General features: G+C 35.9%; 1 protein-coding gene across 22 annotated transcripts in view; it reads right to left on the bottom strand.

Moving 5' to 3' along the window:
- by (focal adhesion protein tensin) overlaps window positions 1–19,807 on the bottom strand; it is a 687,936-nt gene that overhangs the window by 155,287 nt on the left and 512,842 nt on the right. For all 22 annotated transcript variants that reach the window (XM_074176604.1, XM_074176595.1, XM_074176594.1 and 19 more), the window contains 2 exons: window positions 18,407–18,622; window positions 9,873–10,052 (listed from right to left, as the gene is read on the bottom strand). In XM_074176604.1, coding sequence (XP_074032705.1) covers window positions 9,873–10,052; window positions 18,407–18,622 — 396 coding nt within the window. The remainder of the gene's footprint in view (window positions 1–9,872; window positions 10,053–18,406; window positions 18,623–19,807) is intronic.

Here is a 19,807-nt window from a genome sequence, read left to right as displayed (position 1 = left end):
CACCGAAGGCTCAGTAATCTCATATGCTGATGACACAGCGATCATGTTTTTTGGAGATTCTTGGACAAAAGTGTACGAACAAGCCGAACGAGAGTTGAGTATAAATTTCGATTACATTGACGGCAGTCTTTCAACCATAAATACTGATAAAACAAAATTCATCTCATTCAGTGCTGATATTAGAGACCAACCAGAGTTTGAGGGAATCACAGTAAAAAAAGGAACTTGTGACCATATACACTGTACATGTCGAACTATAAAAAAAAATGATGAAATCAAATACCTGGGTGTAATCTTAGACCAACACCTTCGATGGTCTGAGCATGTATCATATACAATTCTGAGACTTCGCAAACTTATACGTAAATTAGCAGAGTCCATTATACGTTACTGTGTCATTATCGTGCAGCTAACTTACTGAATCTTAAACAAATTTATATATACCAATGTATACATTGGATGATGAAAACCAAAACCTACACATACACTAGTCATTCCTACAATACGAGGTCTATTTCTAATAATCTAGTGTCTATTCCTTTTTATAAAAAGACTCTACCACAAAGATTCATAACTTATTTTGGCCCAAAACTTCTCAACATGGTTCCCGAGTACATACGAAAAATCAAATCGAAACATAAACTCTCTATAGAATTGAAAAAATTCATTGAAGAGAATTATGTCAAGCTTGGAAACATTGTTTACTGATATACATGTATGCATTAAATCACTGTGAAAAACAGGTCGTTATCACCACACGTAGTATTTGCAACAACAATTTTTCCTCTCTCTCTCTATGATCGTAGTTTCTTCTTTCCCTTCTTTTTCTTTTTTGATTGTATCTACCAACCAATATTATTAGTAGGTATTCAATCATTTAAATTTAATTTAAGATTTTTTTTTATATTTTGAAAAATGACTCTCTAGCACAAGGTGAGTTGTAATACAAGCCATTGGCTTAGATAATGCACCTAGTGCAAAGCATAAAATTATCTTGTAAATATGTCTGAATTAATATGTCTAAATATGTCTATGTTAAGAAGTTCAGTACATTTGATTTAAATTACATATTAATCATATCATCATATTAATCAACTGAGAACACATCTATTATTTAGGTGTCCACATTGAAGGCATCTGTATTCAATTGGACACTTCCATAAAATCCATTGATATCATATAGAGGATTTTCAGTTTAGAAAAACTTCAGGAAGTACTTAAATCTATTGAATGACAAATTGCGAAAGTCTAGTGGCAGAGTATTGGCCAATATTGTCAGTCCTTTTCAGTCTATTTGCTTGCATGACGAGGTCTGATTTATTTCTAGTATCATGATGGCATATGTCTGTACGATGGGTATAATTATTTATATTTAGTCGAATATGTAGTAGTACACTCAAAGTAAGCCATACAATGTAATATACACCAGAAATTTGAAGGGGTTCCAATTGAAACGGGTTTTCTCTTACATCAATTACTGAACACGATGTAAAAAAATTATGAGTCGTTCCAAACTCGACTCGAACATAAAACAAGTGAGACCTTCAAAGTTATTGATGATTTTTATAGCCATGACTAAGCATTTAACATCTGCATTTATTTTGTTTAACTTCAATAAATACTGACGTGTTGCATGTTTTTAGTTCGTTTATACTTTTCTTGCTGAGATGGAATTATCATAGTATTTGGCAGTTTCTCATCTGGAACATGTCTGTTGCACCACATAATATTAAATCTGCCGAAAACCTTCTCATTTCACCAACCACTAACTAATACGATACATGTATTGAATTAGGCGATACTTTCAAAATAACTAGTCATCACATTACACAAAACTGCTTCTACAGATGATTGTGGAAGCTATAGTACCATTTCAATTCTCTAAAATGGGGGACCTCAGCAGAGCATTTGATTGCGTTTCCCACGACATTCTTCATACCAAGCTAGAACACTATGGTTTCAATATTTCGACTTAGACTTTCAATAAATTTTTCCTTAATAACAGAATTCAGAGGGTCTATCACGTACGTTATACAGGAGCTGTCACCGTGGGATGCCACAGCCTTCAGTTCATTATAAATTGATGATCTACCAGTCAATCTTCCATCTACAGGTTGTGTGTTGTACGCTGACGACACAACAGTGTCCAGTAGAAATAAAGATTTGAACATTATTCAGCTCACTATGAACGAAACGTAGTTGCCAGCATTACAGTAGTTTACTACGAATAAACTATGTCTCAATGCTCGTTCGATTGATGACTTATTTATTTTGTAGCAATTCATGTTGAATATACAGGGTGTTCCTTAAACACATGCTAATATTTGAGGAGGTAATTTTCAGACCCATTTTAAGAAAAAAACTTCCTATGGACGTATGTCCTAAACGCCTTAACTTTTGAGATACAGGGTGGCAAAGTTTTCAAAAATAATCTGAGATAATTTTGTAGACATCTTTGGCATATTTGGTACATATGTTCCATGCTTCAAGGCGCATTTTCTGATGTACACAAATTTGTATTTTTTCAAACAGTGGCATGCCTACGGGTTTCGCATTGAATATGAGTCAATGACTCGAAGAACTGTTGAACGAGATAGTTTCGTTAACTCGCATACTCTATTCACAATAGCATTCTGTGAAGTGTGACAGTTTTCCTTCTTCAAGCATTCATGAATATTTAAAATTACTTGCTGAACTTGAATATGTAAGTGAGTCCTTATTTTCAAATTCCGGATCCCTGTCGATTGACACAGATTCCTCACACGTAATGTTATCATTTGTTTCAAAAGGTGTCCAGAAAGCCATATCTATTGTTGACAAATTAATTTGTATATTTAGGTATATGAACAGCTAACCCTTGTCTTTAGATTCAGTATCAATTTGCTTCTCCTGAAGATGCTAACCTTGTTAGTGAAACGCGCGTCGAGTGCAAAAATATCAGTTTGGTGTTAGGGTAATTGATCTCTAGAAAAAGTATTCAAAAATCGGTTTGCAAAACCACTCACTACTTCACCTAACCTCACGAACACACGGCACTGATAAAGAAATATTGTGAAACGACAAAAAATTAGTATTCAGCCAGTCCAGCTAGCCGAGCCTTTATTCCTCAACTACATTTGATAGCACGTTTACTGACTATCTAGAAATGTTTATGACTGTACTCATCTTTTTATTGCCGTTCCAGTTGGGAATGGATAGATTATACCGAATAAGAATTCGACGAGGAAAGATGAAATACAAAGTTTTTTATGGATAACAACTTGTAATTTGAAGATTACTATATCAAAAACCAACTACTTGAAGTTTCACAGACAAAAACATTTGAGAGTGTGTATGCCCTTGAGGGTATTGCTAAAAAGTATGGACACACCATACTGAGGTTCACCCCCTATTTTTGTGTTTTCAATCCCATTGAGTTGATTTGGGGAAAATTGAAACGAAGCATCAGGCGTTAAAATCATTTTCCAAAATTTGATAAGAAGGTAAGAGAGCTAATTGAAGAAGAAGTATCTACTATAATCGGAGGAGGTTGGCAGAGAAGGAATAAAAAGTAATTGTAGTTGAGAAAGGCTACATGGAGATTGAACACTTCCATATTAATTTCATGAAGTACAACACAAGATTTGATCTCCACAAGTTTGTGGAGATTAAATGTTGAATTGTAGTTTATGAAATTACTATGGATCTTCATCAGGTAACGGCCGAATCAATCAGAAAATTCTATATTAATGGTGAAAATAAGTTCATTATTGATTTAAATGACGACAGTGATAGTAAAACAGAGAATATGGGAAAGGAATTATAAGAAGCTTTCGAAGAAAGTAATTGAAGTGTTTGTGGAGCGATCGATTGTAAATATATGTGAGTAAGTAGTATTCAGAAGTATTTTCAATTATCACCCTGTTATTTGAATCCCTACTTTCCCACCCAGCTATATAAACGGAATATTTATTTAATCAGTTAGCTCCCTAACTAAATTATTAAAGGGGAACTATTGGAATGTGGCTGATTCAACTTCTGTCTCTTAGCTCCTACATGGAATTTGTCGTACTCATTTTTGAACTCGTGATTGTTCTCTAACAGGTGACACACATAGGTGGAATTCACTTCCTTTAGTTTAAAACTTCTTTTATGTTCTGAAAGTCTCGTTTTTGAATTTCTTGTCCTTCCTACATACACTTTTGGGCATGATCCTGATCTGTTATCCTTGTCTAGGAGTGACTTGTTGTTCTTTACATGTCTTCCCAAGGAATTAGCAGTCTTATATGCTATTCAGTAGACTTTATCTGTGGTTTTTTCGGTATATGTGGGTATCTTGAGAGCCCCCAGTATTATATTTTATGTTAGTAGCTTATTTGAAACGTTTTTCATTAAGGATGTGATGAATTACTTACAACCTGTTACATTCTCACCTTCAACTATTGCAACTCAGGTTACATAAGCATTCACATTCACTTCCTAACAATGTCATCAACACCAAGTCAAATGTCACTAAAATAAAGAAAAAGCACGTTACGAGCACAGCGTTTCTCGGACTTCTGATTTTATTTTCGACACAGAAATAGGACCGACTTTCGGACGGAAATAACATGAGCTTGTCTCGCAAGTCTGATTCAACACAAACTCGTCATATAAGCGGCAAATCTATAATTCAGATGATCAAACACATTCGAAGCTCCCACTAGAACGTTGAAAATCGTTTCTGATGCGAATTACAGAAACATACTTCGGTACTGAAGTTCACATTCTCATACATTTTAGGAATTTTATCGAAGATAAGATATCGCACAAAACCAGATTCATAATATTTTCGATCTGAGATGGAACATACCAGGTTTGTTGAAAAAATGAGGTGAATTTTCATTTCACTCGAAAACTATCCATTTGTCAGTTTATATTTTGTCCACTTGTGCCAGTGCTTTTTCCAATCTTTGAAACAGTTCTAATATGCACTTTTTGAAATTTACTTGAGCTCTATCGACGATTTGGTTTTTATCTATTCAATCATCGCAAAATGCCGTCCTTTCATAGGTCTCTACAATCCTGTGAAGAGAAAAAGTCGCCAGGGGGCAAATCTGGTTAATACGGTGGCTGAGGCATCTGTATCTGTAGAGTGGGGAGGGGGAGTGTAAGCCCACAGGAATTAGGCCACATGTGACCCATTTTACATTCTCCCGAGGAGTTGTCCTCCTAGGTCATCGTCCATTCTGGCCTTTCCAGGAAGGTGGACAGGTTTCTGGGAGACATCTCCTTTATATCGGCATCTACAGAACGGATAATGACCAGTCAATCACTTTATGAATTCAAGGTACTCATTAATTTGATAGATCTCAGACAGCGAAATTATTCTACAATGTAATAGAATCATACTCATCGTAGATATTATAGCTAGGGTAATTAAGAAAATTGTAAATTAATATTGTATTTCCATGGTTAAGTTGAAAAACACCCACGGGTGACACTTCGCCACTCGAATACCTATTATTGTTATCTCTTTACATATGTGTTCAAAGATTATTATTATTATTTTTTTTCACCGTAATGTGCGCTGGTCAGGCCTATCCCCCGAAGCCCCGATACATTCGGAAGGGCGCGCCAGCGTTATCAACCAATGACCACTCCCCACACCGTGGGGTAAGTGATCATTTGGTCCGAGAATCATGTGCCCTGAGCAAGCGCAGTGAGCCAAGAATGACAGCCTTCTGCATCTGTGCGGCTAAGATTTCTGTCTTAGTGCGGCAAGCCGATATGATTTTAAGATTCGACAGTAGAGAGGACATCATTCCTCCAAGGACTCCAATAATCAGAACAACCATTTTGACAGAGTGATCTGGATAGAGTCTGTGGAGTTCGAAGAGTAAATCTCGATATTTTATCCGTTTTTCCTCCTCTTTTCTGAAGATATTCGTCTCGCCAGGAGCTGAAAACTTCACGACAAATATCGTTTTGGTCTGGTGGTCGAGAAGGACTACATCAGGCTTATTAGCTTGTCTGAGCCTGAGAGTGGGGAACGGATAGTTTCAATAAATTCGGCACTTTTCGTTCCCCATAACGGATTCAATATCCCCGGAGCGTAGGGCAACACCGGTGTCTCGTCAATACCGTAAGAGTGCCGTAGATGGTAATATAGCACTCTTAGGGACGCGTTATGTCGATGGATATAGGCCGAGACCGCATATGCTGAACATGCTGATAGCAAGTGCATTAAGGTCTCGGGCGCCTCGTGGCAGGCTCTGCACCTTGTGTCAGGAACCTCTATACCCATCACGCAACTACGGTAGACTAAGGTGTTGAAAACACCATCCTGGCAAGCCATGATAAACCCCTCAGTTTCAGCCCACTCGACCTGAGAAAAGCGAAAGTCAGGCGCTTTGATAAGTCAAAGTCTCCAATGTTATTGAAGAAGACCCCATGCATTGGCTTATCCTTGTGTCTCCGCAGAAGTAAGGTAATCTCTGCGGCTTTTATCTGAGCTTTTTGCTGAACGGGTTCCAACTCGGTGACAGAGTTGTAGTCACCTCGTTCAGAGTCGAAAACTATATCGAGTTCATCAGCTGCTCGTGCAGCTGCCCTAAAGAGAAATGCTCCAATTCCTGCTCTCTCATGATCACGGACCATGAGAGCATTTTCGGACACAAGTTCATCGAGACTTTTTTATTGAAATTGTCTCAGGAATACGTCACTTGAATATTTTAACGTACTTATGTTACACGTATTGCATGTTTTTACAAACTGATAAAAATCGCAGATGTGAAAGCTAAAAAGCAAGGTCCCAGGAAAGGATCCTTCTGGCACGCCCTTTGATACCGGTAGAGCATTCGATAAAACTACATCCACAACAACTTTTTGAGTACGATTTTTCAGAAGGTTTCTAGAGAACGACAATGTTTTCTGAGGAAAAAAATTATGCTAAAAGAACAATATTGAATTAGTGAAAATATAAATAGTAACACACACGTCTCGTTTTGTGAAATGAAATATTCAACGAATATTCAATGTGAAAGAACATATGCTAGAGCTGGTCATGCTATGGTAAGAGAAAGAATTCAGTTTCACCGACGGAACAAGGTAACATTTGAAATGAATATATATGATTTGGAGCAATACATAAGAACACATCTGATTCATAATGAATTTCACTATTTATATTTTTGTATTCAACAATCTTTCAATCAAAGTAGAAATAGAACTCACATAAATAAATTTAAAAAACTACTGGAAGGAAAACAAAGAGGTATTTTCAGTAATAGAGAAAATAACCAATAATTTACAGAAAAAACTGTAGTTAACTTGTCATCCAAAATTCTCAATATTCATGAATGATCGCTACTGGGCAAAGGACTGAATTTCTCAGTAACTCAAAAAATAGTACCAACATTTGAAATAGTTACTGCTATAGAAGAAACAGCCCTAAATTTACCACCTGAAATATCTGGTGATTACAGATCTGAATGTAAAAACATTTTGTCACGACCCCATCATATTAGAAGCAACTCGAATAAGTATGAGAGAATTACAATAACATCCCTTCGTTTAGATACTAATATCAAAATACTTCCAGCTGATAAAGGTAATACCACAGTGATAATGGATACTCTCGATTATGAAAATGAATTATCTCAGTTGATTTCGAACACACATTACCGAACACATAATATAACGAAAAACGTTTACAAAAAACTGAAGAATGCTCCAACAAAATCAATTGAACCAAAACAGAACGCACTCAACTAATTTCTCATTTTAGTAAACCTCCTCATTTCTGTGGTTTACCGAAAATACATAAACCTAATGTTCCTTCAAGACCAATTGTAAGTTCCATTGCATCTCCCTGTCAGAAATTAGCAAGATAGCTTCTGGAAATTTTGAAACCAATCTCAGGAAACAGTAATAGTTTCCTTAAAAATACAACCCATTTCATAGATAAACTCAAACACTCAGTGATGGTGATGTTCTGATGAGCTTTGATGTTGAAAGTCTTTTCACGAATGTTCCTGTTGATAAAACTCTTCAAATTGTCGAATCCAGGTTGGAAAATGAGTCAACTTTAAAACATCGAACGAAGTTGGATGTTAGTTCTATATTAGAACTTTTAAGATTATATATAGACAAAACCTATTTTCAATATAAAGATGATTTCTATCAACAAGAATTTGACATGGCTATGGGTTCCCCTTTTTCTCCCATCTTAAGTAACATATATATATATATATATATATATATATATATATATATATATATATATATATATATATATATATATGGAGTATTTTGAAGAATCTTTTGTTGAAACTTATCAGAATGATCCCAAAGTTTGGTGGAGATACGTTGACGATATTTTTACTATTTGGAATAGAAACCATGATGACCTGAATGCTTTTTTGAATTATATCAACGAGCGGGAGCCGACAATAAAGTTCACAATAGAGATTGAACAAGATAGTCGACTCCCTTTCCTTGATGTAATGTTAGAGAAGTCATCAGATCAATTTGATACAAATGTTTATCGGAAGAAAACACATACAAATAGATATCTCCACTATACATCAAATCATCATGCGAGTGTTAAAAAAGGTATAATAAATTGCCTTTACAAAAGAGCTCCAATGATATGCAATTCCACTGAAAATCTCAATAAAGAAATATCATTAATTAAATCTGTTTTGAAAGATAACGCTTATCAAGATTCGCTCATAAATTCAACGATAAATGCAATAGAAAACAAAGAGTCAATTAAAAACCAAACGAACTCACAAACAGCTTCACAAATTCAACAATATCAAACTAAACAATTACCGACTCAACATCCACCGACACCTTTCACAACTAACGTTATACCTTACATTCCAAGACTATCTGAAAAAATAAGACGAATTGGAAATAGATATGATGTTAGAACTAATTTCAAAACAAAAAATACACTGAGATCTATACTCACACATACAAAACCCAACAACACTGAAGAAAAAACAAAAAATTGTATTTATAAAATACCTTGTTCTTGTGGTAAAAGTTACATTGGTGAAACCTCAAGACCATTGAAAATGCGTGAGAATGAACATCGAGATTATATAAGAAATAGACAATTGACAGGATCAAAATTATCAGAACACATTTTAAAATCAGACGGTGAACATCGGGTGGAATGGAATAGGACAAGAATGATTAATGAGCCTCATTCTAAGAGACGTAAGCTAAAAAAATCAGCGTATATTCTCATCTATGGAGAGAACTGTATCTCGAATAGCTCCTTAGAAATAGACCGTACTTGGCTACCCATCTTGAAGAAAACTTTGGATAGTGGCGAAATGGCAACAAACTGATATCGGAGAGTACCTTGTATTACATCGAATGTTTCAGTTGTCAATCAACAACATTGACATAATTTCATATTTCAAAACTTCTTTGACATCTGTTGAAGAAGTAAAGAAATAAACTATCAAAAAAGGAATAACTGCGAATATATTCGACTTTTTTCTCCATTTCTGAAGATGGAGGCCGATTTTGGCCTCCGAAACGTAAAAGATAAGTATTAATTCTTAATAATTGTTTTTTTGATAGGCAAAATTGTTAAATACGACAAGTTACTGATAAATAGAAAATTTTTCTTTGTGAAAAATACTTTGATTTTTACGCAGTTACTTATCGGGGTAAACTAAAAAGTTTGCCCTTCTACAGTATGAAGTTCTCCATTATGATTTTTATATTTTTCAGGTTGTGGAAGGTAACAAATACCCAAAAAAGGTCGATTACCCTCAGTTCTTTTTTTCTAATTTTTTCATATCGTTGTCTTGGTCACCTTTATCCTACTCAAGATTCTAAAGTTTTGGAAGGTATAAGAATTGCGATCGAAAATATTCACAAAAACTCACCCTCATCAAATTCTTCTTCATCATCATAATCGTCAATAACTAGAGGACTATTTGCCCTCATAACTACATCGTCCGTTAAGGTGAATGGCACCGCGGGTGTAGGAGCTGGAACAGGATGACGTCCTTCTGGACCTGGAGAGAAGTGCAATTCGACAGCCCCATCAGCAGGAAATCTTGAATCTGTAATATCAGTTGAATATGCTTTCAGCTTAGAAATGGACCAGGTGTACGAATTCACGAAATAAATGTGTTCATGAGAAGTAGATGGTATTTCCATTGGGTTGATTTCAAAGTTCCGTCCGTTTATTTGAGTTTACTTCGAACTGTAATATAATAATAATATTCTTTATTCAGCATTTCCTATGCAAACTGAAAAGGCGGAGTTCATCTTGAGCACCTGGAGCGCACAAAGACGGTCTTCCACTCAACCTTTGGACAAACAACAAAAGAACAAAAATCGCAGACAACTAATGAAAATTGAGGAAAACTACAGATATATGTGCTGATTCAAATAACCGCTTTCTAGATATTAGAGGATTTCATAAATTCAAACAAATGTTTTCGAAAGGAGAAAAGTTTCATATTCTTAAAATCATTTGGAATAGCATTATAAGTGGTCGATACATTATAGGAAAACCTTCTCTCAAACAATGATGATTTGGGACTGGTGGTGTTATAGTACCTTTCGAACGTATATTAAGATTGTGAACGTCAGTGCGGAACACAATCTTTCTATAAAGGTAGGAGGGAGTTTGGGTAGTAATTATTTTATGACATAAGGTGGAGCAGTAAAGTTTTCGGCGAGATTTCATATTTAGCCATCCGGTTTCTCGTAGCTTATGACTGATGGGTTGACGCCTACGCATACCATAGATCAGGGGTCTCCAAACTTTGAAGCCTTCGAGCCAAAATGATTTTTTCAGTTTGTTACAAGGGCCAATTTCTGTCCTCAACTATATTTCTAGACTAGGATAGTCGCATAGTGCGTGACCTAAGCAAACTTACGCTTTTTTGCATTTTAGTTATTATTGTGAATTGTGACACTTAGCGACATCTAGTGACGAGTAGTGGTACTATGTACTATCTTTTTCAGCTACCCGCTAGGAGGCATTAGGCGTAAGTAAATATTTGGAGTTACCGCGTTGGTTCGAGAAAGTTTTGGTTCTAGCTAGTGTATTCCGATCACCTCGAGATGGCAGTAATAATTGCATATAAAAAGGCTAGCGGCGCAACTGCGAGTTAGTCTGCGTAGGGAAGGCGAAAGAAGCGGAACTCTCTATTGTGAAATAAAGTATCACCCGTCAATAAAAGTATTTTGATTTGACTTATTGTTTTAATTGTGATTTGTTAGTATGGAAAAGAAGCGAAAAATCGACAGTGAATGCAGAACGTTCCAAGAAAAATGGAACTTTCAGTATTTTGTGATTGAGTCCAGTAATAAGGCGCTATGTTCAATTTGTAATGAAACCATAGCTGTTCTCAAGGACTATAACATTAAACGACACTATGAATCGAAACATCTTCAAAGTTACTCCAAGTATACAGGAAGTTTGCGGAAGGAAAAATTTGAAGCTTTGAAACGCGGACTCAAATCGCAGCAATCTTTGTTTACCAAAGCGAATACTGAACAAGAGTCTGCAACTCGCGCCAGCTTTCGTGTGGCTCTTGAAATCGGAAAACGTGGCAAACCATTCACCAATTGAGAAATTATAAAAGAATGCTTGATTGCCGAGGAAATATGCCCCGAAAAGGTAAATGTATTTTGAAGTGTCAGTTTGTCAGCAAACACCGTGGCTTGGAGGGTGCAAGACATCGCAGAAAATATATCATCTCAACTGTCTGACAAAAATGGACATCATGAGTGGTTTTCTCTAGCATTGGGTGAGTCAATGGATGTGTCAGATACTGCTCAGGCGTTGATTTTTATTCGCAGAGTAGATAAAAGCAATGAAGGGTATGAAGAACTTCTTGATATTGATATTATTCACGGCATGACAACTGGGGCAGATATTTTTAAGGTAGTTGAAAATGCCAATAATAAAAAGAACCTTCGATGGAGAAATTTGAAATCTATAACAACTGAAGAAGGCAAAAATATGTATGGTAAAAATAAAGGAGTGGTTGCACTTGTGTCAAAGGCTGTAGAAAATGATGGTGGTTCAAAACCATTAGTCTTACATTGTATCATTAATCAACAGTCCTTGTGCGGAAAATGTTTGGATATGTCTGAAGTTCTAAAACCAGTCATATCAGTTGTTAACTTCATCAGATCCACTGGGCTGAATCACCGACAATTCCGCGAGTTTATTCAACAGATTGGAGAAAATGATTTACCATATCATACTGCCGTACGCTGGCGTAGTTGCGGAAAAGTCCTTAAGCGCTTTTTTGAACTTCGAGCAGGGATCGAAAATTTTTTTAAATGAGAAGCAGCGCCCTTTTGCCGATTTAGAAAATCATATGAACGAACTGAATTTGAGATTGCGAGGGGAAAATGAGCTTCTTCATGATTTATACACCAATATCAAATTTTTCAGGCAGAAAATAATACTATTTCAATCGCAATTACGTAAAAAATGTTTCACACATTTTGAAACAAGTGAAATATTCAGCCACACTACAGAGACTGAATTTCCCGTCAATTTTGCAATCGAAACTTTCAGTGTTTTGAAGATAAATTTTGATACTTGTTTTTCAGATTTTGATGTCACTGCGAATGGAATTAGGCTTTTTCAAAATCCTTTTGATTCTGACATTGAAACTCTGGCTCCGGAAGTCCAAATGGAATTTATTGATTTACGGTGCAGTGATATGCTTGAGAACAAATATCAAAATTCATCTTTGTTGGAATTTTATAAGAGTCTTTCACTGGAACAATTTGATAATTTGCATACATTTTTTTGATAGTTGTTACAAGTAAAATTGATCCACAACTACAAAGTATTGTCGATGGAAATTCACAATTACATAAATCTCATTAGTGTTTTTGTTTTACTGTGATTCATTTCATTCATTTGTTAGTTATTGATATGTTTAAACTTAGATACTTAAGTTAAGTTTTCTTTGTCATCATTTCTGTCGTTATGTTTTACCTTGCAAATAAATAAAACCGAGTTATTATCATTCTGTGTTTTCTTCTTCAACTTATCACAGCAATAGTAACAACAATTAGGTAATCATTGGCTGTCGCGGGCCAGATTGATGACAGTAAATCATTGGCTGTCGCGGGCCGGATTGATGACACTGGCGGGCCGGATTTGGCCCGCGGGCCGTAGTTTGGAGACCCCTGCCTTAGATGAAGCGGACACAATAGTTATGGATTTTCTGGATTTTTTGCGTAGATGTTGCTGTAAGACAAGAGCTATAGACCGTATCGCAATAAGTAAAAGTAGAAAGAACTAGAGACTCGCAACGTATTTTTTTAAGATTCAAATTCAAAGTTGCTCGAGATCCAAACAAAATTTTCAGTTTGCAGATACTTTCACGAATGCATTCCGATATATGCTTTTCGAATATTAAGGAGTAATCTATCCAGAGCCCAATATTATTCACCACATCACAAAACTGTAGAGGAATGTTATTAATAGTAACACAAACATTTTTTTGGTGAAGGAGTCTGTCATTTCGCCTCCCGAACAGCATTGCCTTAGATTTGTTCGGATTCAATGAGAGAGAATGATCTTTGGATATTTTGAAAATTCTATCAAGGTCTTCGTTGCTTTTCTGACAATCATTCACTATGTCTGAAGGGAGAAAAGAATACATCACCTGCGTATCATCCGCATACATTTGCAGATGACAATGCGAGGCAACATTTTTGAAAAGTGCTGTAAAAATTAGGAATTGGTCTCAAAATGGATTCCTGTAGAACCCCACATGTCAGTTCTCTTGTTTGAGAAACCCTAGTATTGAGTACAACTCGTTGCTTCCGACCACTAAGATAGCTATCAAAAAACATAACAGATTCTTCTGAGAGACATTGGACTCTCGTAGAGAGTATAAAGTACCTACTGAAATATGATAAAGAAAATAAAAAATCTAGTAATTCGAGTATCATTCAAAATTTCTCCACTTGACATTGTCAGCCAGAAATTTGTATCAACTGTCATTATTTAATATTTTTCCATCTGTTTTTGAGCCTTTTTATATTTTATTCTCACGTGAGTAAGTTCTCCACATTTTTTACTACAAGATATATAATCTCATTATTGTAGTTGTCCTGACAAAGGTGTGAAATATACCGAAAGCTTGACATATAACAAAGAGTTTTCTCTGTAACAAAATAAAAGACGCTGCACCTTTAAGCCTAATTATACAAACGTTAATCCGGCCCTGTCTCGAAATGGATTGAAACAGCAGTCAAAAACGGGCCTCGTTCAGAATCATCAATGTTTATCCGACAACTATTCAATGATGAACAGAATGGAACTGCAGTCAATATCCACCCTGTAGGTTTCAATAAATCGGTGCGACTTCTAAAGAAGTTTCGAGCTGACAATAAATAAAAGTTAAACTGTTCCTGACTGCCTTCAGAAATTGTTTCAAAATTAATAGTCGGGTAATAAATAAAACATTCAGTTGTGTTATTAAATGTAGATTGGTGCTATTATTTTAATGGAACTGTACAATCGATTCAGACAAAGATTAAGTGCAATTTATGTGAATGAAGCTCGAAGTCATTTGTGTTGGCAGAACCATTGTTTGAATTACCACTTAAAAAATGAGGTGCTATAAACGTGATTTGAATTTAAAGTGATTGTAAAGTATTGAAAAACTTTTTTTTATTCGTTTTCAAAGTCTTCTAGGGGTTTTGTATTTTTTATCTTTCTGGTTCTTATGTGGAAGCTATTTTTCGTTTTTTTTTTTGGCTGTCGTCTGGAGGTTTTTATGCACGACGTTTCATCTACTACTGCGCTAGACGGTATCAAAGGCGATGTCATAACGATTGCAATGTCCAAATTGGCGCTTTTGCTAGTACGAATGCTAGTATTTGACCCGTGGAACATTTCTATTGTGGATTGGTATGGAACCCCGTGGACCAATCGAAGCCTTTTGGTATGATAGAGGTTACCCGTTGATCAAGGAATATAAAACAACTTCCCCAGCAAAGCTAGATACCCCCGCTAGTATTTCTATGATATCTACCTTTATTATGGCATATACTGCCTGTAGTCTGGTTCACATGTAGTCGATTTAGCTCTTTTTGGTGACATTTTTCAGCTCTGTCCAAAAATTACGACCAAGGTGTCATTCGATTCGTATTTCTGCCTAGAAAGTTTAAGGGAAGGTCCGAAAACGCGCCGATAAAAATTACAAAAGTTATGAACAATTAAGTGGAAAAAAATGGAGCTTCAGTTTTTTCTTAATATCTTGGAAAATTTTCAAAATTTTGGAAATTTGAAAAAAGATTTGAAAAGTTCAATGAATTTGCGTAAAAAAAGTCCCGACTCCCGAAACTGTATCTCGATTATTTATAATTTTTACAGAGCCCTGAAAATAGAGCCAAAAGCGGGTAGTCTGAATTCCGCGCGCCTTTCGTCACTCTGACATAGGTTCAATACAAATGTAGGTATACCATGGAAATTATCTTCATAAAAAATTAATGGAAACAAATATATGGAGATTTTTCATGTTTTGTATTTCAATATACAGGGTGTAACTAAATAAGTGTATAACATTTAAGGAGGTGATTCCTCATCGAAAAAAAGATAGCATCTTTAATATAAAGAGATTTCATTGGAGCATCCCTTGTTAAGATACAGCCCATTGAAGGGGGTACATAAAATTTGAATAACAATTTTTTTCACAAGCACTGAAAAAGTTACCCCAATTTATTTGGATACCCCATGGTTGGAAACGCAACCCCTTAAATTTATTTCGAATGTAACTTTGTCTTATTATTTGTTTACCATTCAAAAATGCATTTCCGATAGCCTGTTTCATTCTAAACAAAAAATGTCTCTTGGATTTTTTGCCCAAAATAAACCAGTTCGCAGCAAAAACTTATTTTTCGAACAACTACAGAGATACATCGTCATAAATTGCGAAAATACGAAACTAATCTATCTAGTAGGTGGCTATTAGCGATAGTGACAATTGAATTGGTATGACGCTGTCAGTTTGTGTATTTTCGAAATTGAATTAATACCAATTGTGTATTCAACGAAAGTCATTTTTTTGTGGAGAAAAAAAATGTATTTATAAAATACATTTTTCTTGTGGTAAAAGTTACATTGGTGAAACCTCAAGACCATTGAAAGTGCGTGAGAATGAACATCGAGATTATATAAAAAATAGACAATTGACATTAGGCAAAATTGTTAAATACGACAAGTTACTGATAAATAGAAGATTTTTCTTTGTGAAAAATACTTTGATTTTTACGCAGTAACTTATCGGGGTAAACTAAAAAGTTTGCCCTTCTACACTTGTATATAGTTCTCCATTATAATTTTTATATTTTTTCAGATTGTGGAAGGTAACAATTACCCAAAAGAAGTCAATAAAAAAACCAATTGTGTGTTGTTGTTCTATTCTCAATTTGTTACTTTGATGGTTCACTTGTTATTAAAATGGCAAACACAAATGAGGAAATGGCTGATATGCATTACGTTTACGGTCTGTCGCAGGGGAATGTGTTAGAAACTTCTAGAAGATATGCTGAAATGTATCCTCAACGGCAGCATCCTTCACATAGAATATTTTCTTGACTTCATCAACGATTACGAGAATATGGACAAAAGAACATCGACAAAAGAACGCAGGATTGTGGTTGCCATCGAAAAGTACGAACACCACAGCTTGAGGAGGCAGTACTTAATTTGACTGAAGAACAACTTACTACCAGTACTAGAAAGATAGCTTTCCAGCTAAATGTTGATCATATGACGGTATTTCGAATTTTAAAGGAACAACTCTTATACCCTTACCATCTGCAACGAGTTACCACGAGACTTTCCGAACCGTCTTGAATTTTGCAATTGGATGCTGTAAATGATAAGAAGAAATTGTAACTTTCTGAAGACGATAGAATTCACAGACGAATGTAGTTTTTCTCGGGACAAGATTATTAATTTTCATAGTTACCACATATGGGCTGATGAAAACCCTCACGCTATTGTCGAAACTAACCATCAAGAACAGTTTTCTCTTAACGTGTGACTCGAAGTTATTGGGGATGATTCAATTGGGCCTAATTTTCTACCTCCTCGATTAAATGATGAGGCATATGTTCAATTTCTAAGAGAAGTGCATACAGTACTGCTGGAGGAAGTTCCTTTGGGCGTCAGAAGGGATATATTTTTATGCATGATGGGGCTCACGCCCATTTTAGTCAAGTAGCACGTCAGCATTTAACTGAAACATATGCAAATCAGTGGATAGGTCGAGGAGAATCATAGAACTGGCCCGCTCGATCCCCGGATCTCAATCCTCTCTATTTGGGGCCATTTACAGCATTTGGTTTATCGTACCCCTGTTCGCGATGTAGAGGACTTAAGAAACCGCATCATTGATGAGTGCAGATAACAAGACAGAAAGTTACATTGGAAATAAATTTTAGGGGTTGCATTTTCCACCCTTTACAACCATGGGGTAAACCAAATAAATTACTGGCTAAGTGTCTTTTTGGTAGTACAAAACGTCAGGTTGATTTTAATATTGTAACTTTGTCAGTGCTTGTGAAAAAAATTGTTATAAAAATTTTATGTACCCCCTTCAAGGGGCTGTATCTTAACAAGGGATGCTCCAATGCAGTTTCTTTATATGAAAGATCCTACCTTTTTTTCGCTGAGGAATCACCTTCTTAAATGTTTTACACTTATTCAGTTACACCCTGTATATTGGAGTTTCTGACCAACTCTAAAAATTCTTGAGTTAGCAACCAAAAGAAATGAGTGTATTGATGTTGAAAAATAGAGAAAAACTAAAATTGTAAAAATTGTAAGTTTGCATAAAACTTATTGTGTAAAAAGTTTGGCCATGAATTATTGTTACTTACACGATATTGTTCAATCTTCCATAGCACACTTTCATGAAAATGTTCCGTTACGAGGGGAATACAAAAAGTAATTTTTTATAAAATCTCAATTATATCGGCAGATTGTGAATTGGAAGTATGACTGTGACATGTCATTGGATAAGTAATTCTATACCGAATCTTTATTTAAAAAAAAAACATACTTTCCATTTGAAATATAAAAATTGGATGCGCTTCCGGCCAAACCGTAACTGTCATATTTGGTTTGATACTTGCTAATTTATAAATCTATAATGTCAAATCGAAGAACCGAATTTGAAACATCCTCATAAAATAACAACGAATATACAGGGTGATAAATTGGTTCCGGGTCACCCGGTATAAATTGCTTCCACATCCACCGTATTCGCCAGAGTTGGCTCCCAGCGACTAATCGCTGTTCGCAGACTTCAAAAAATGCTCAACGGTGAGAAATTTTGCTTGAATGAAGAGGTTACTGCTGAAACTGAAGCCTATTTTGGGTCAGATAAATCAAAAGGTGTCGTGTCATACCTACCATTGCATGCTATATCCAACTCTTGTCTTGTGAAACTCAAAGTATTATCCGCTACTGCGCAGGTATGGAACTGGCATGCGAAAATAGCTTCCCGACCCATTTCTCCTCGGTGGTAGCACTTTATGAGGATGTCACCTCGAAGTTGAAGACCCTTTCGTCCTTCACCAGTGACATTAACTGTGAATTGACCCACTCCTCTCGACACTGAATACACTCCTGGAAAGAAATACCACGAATCACAAAGTGATAAAAATATAAACTGTAATTTACTCATAATTATGTACTGGAATTAGTTGCTGAGTTCAAAAAACTGGTTTCGTTCATAATGAAAAAAGTAATAATAGTAAATGTCGCCTGTATGGAATTGAAATGCTTCAACAGCTTTATGACGACCATTTTGACAGAATGATGGACATTTGTGAAACAATAACGGAGATTATGAATGATAACCAAAATATATGCAGTACAAGTATCAGTCGATAACAATTTGAACAATCTGAACAGATTCAGGAAGCCCTCAAAGGACACCCTGTGCATGGGTATTACTGTTTTATTCACTACATTCACACTATACATCAGTACAGTGAAAGTTAAATGGACTTGACAATTCAGGTTATCTGAAGAAATGAACTTTAAACGTTCAAGCCCACACAGTAGGTTGAATGGACTGACGCCTATCAGAAAACAACTACTCCCCTGGCTAATACCACGAAGGGCGTTGGATTATATCCGACAGGCGTCAGTGCAGGAATCTTCACAGAAAATCTCCTGCATATGCAATTGGCAATACAACTGAAAGAGTCGACCTTCAATCCTGGAACGGGCACACTTGCAGACCGGTTTCGGGCTTATTAGCCGCTCATCAGTGCAAGATAGTGACCATCATCGACCTAAAGTCAATGATATTCCACAATTGAAAATCGGAATTCTTTCAGAGTATTTCATTCCTCTTCCGAAGTTGGAGCGAACATCACAAAATGTCACTCCATCTAGTGGACAAGGTACTAAACAACTGCATATCCGTAATTTGCCCGATTCCTCTGAATAAGGAAGAAAAACTTTCTTATTAGTCAGTGGGCTATGCTTGAAGACTGGCAGTAAACACATCTAAAGCAAATGAACTTCAAACGTTCAAGCTAGTCTCGATATACCTACACAGTAGCTTTAATGGACTGACGCCTATCAGAAAACAACTACTCCTCTGGCTAATACCACGAAGGGCGTTGGATTATATCCGACAGGCGGCAGTGCAGGAATCTTCACATAAAATTTCCTGCATATGCAATTGACAATACAACTGAAAACCTTCAATTTTGGAACGAGCACACTTGCAGACCGTTTTCGGGCTTATCAGCCACTCATCAGGAAATTTTCTGTGAAGATTCCTGCACTGACGCCTGT

Source organism: Leptinotarsa decemlineata, unplaced genomic scaffold, assembly GCF_025532065.1.
Source record: "Leptinotarsa decemlineata unplaced genomic scaffold, Ldec_3_MD MMD2_tig00001973_RagTag_RagTag, whole genome shotgun sequence".
NCBI classification, from domain to species: domain Eukaryota; kingdom Metazoa; phylum Arthropoda; class Insecta; order Coleoptera; family Chrysomelidae; genus Leptinotarsa; species Leptinotarsa decemlineata.
Note: the sequence above shows the minus strand (reverse complement) of the source record. Positions and strands in the feature narration are given on the sequence as shown.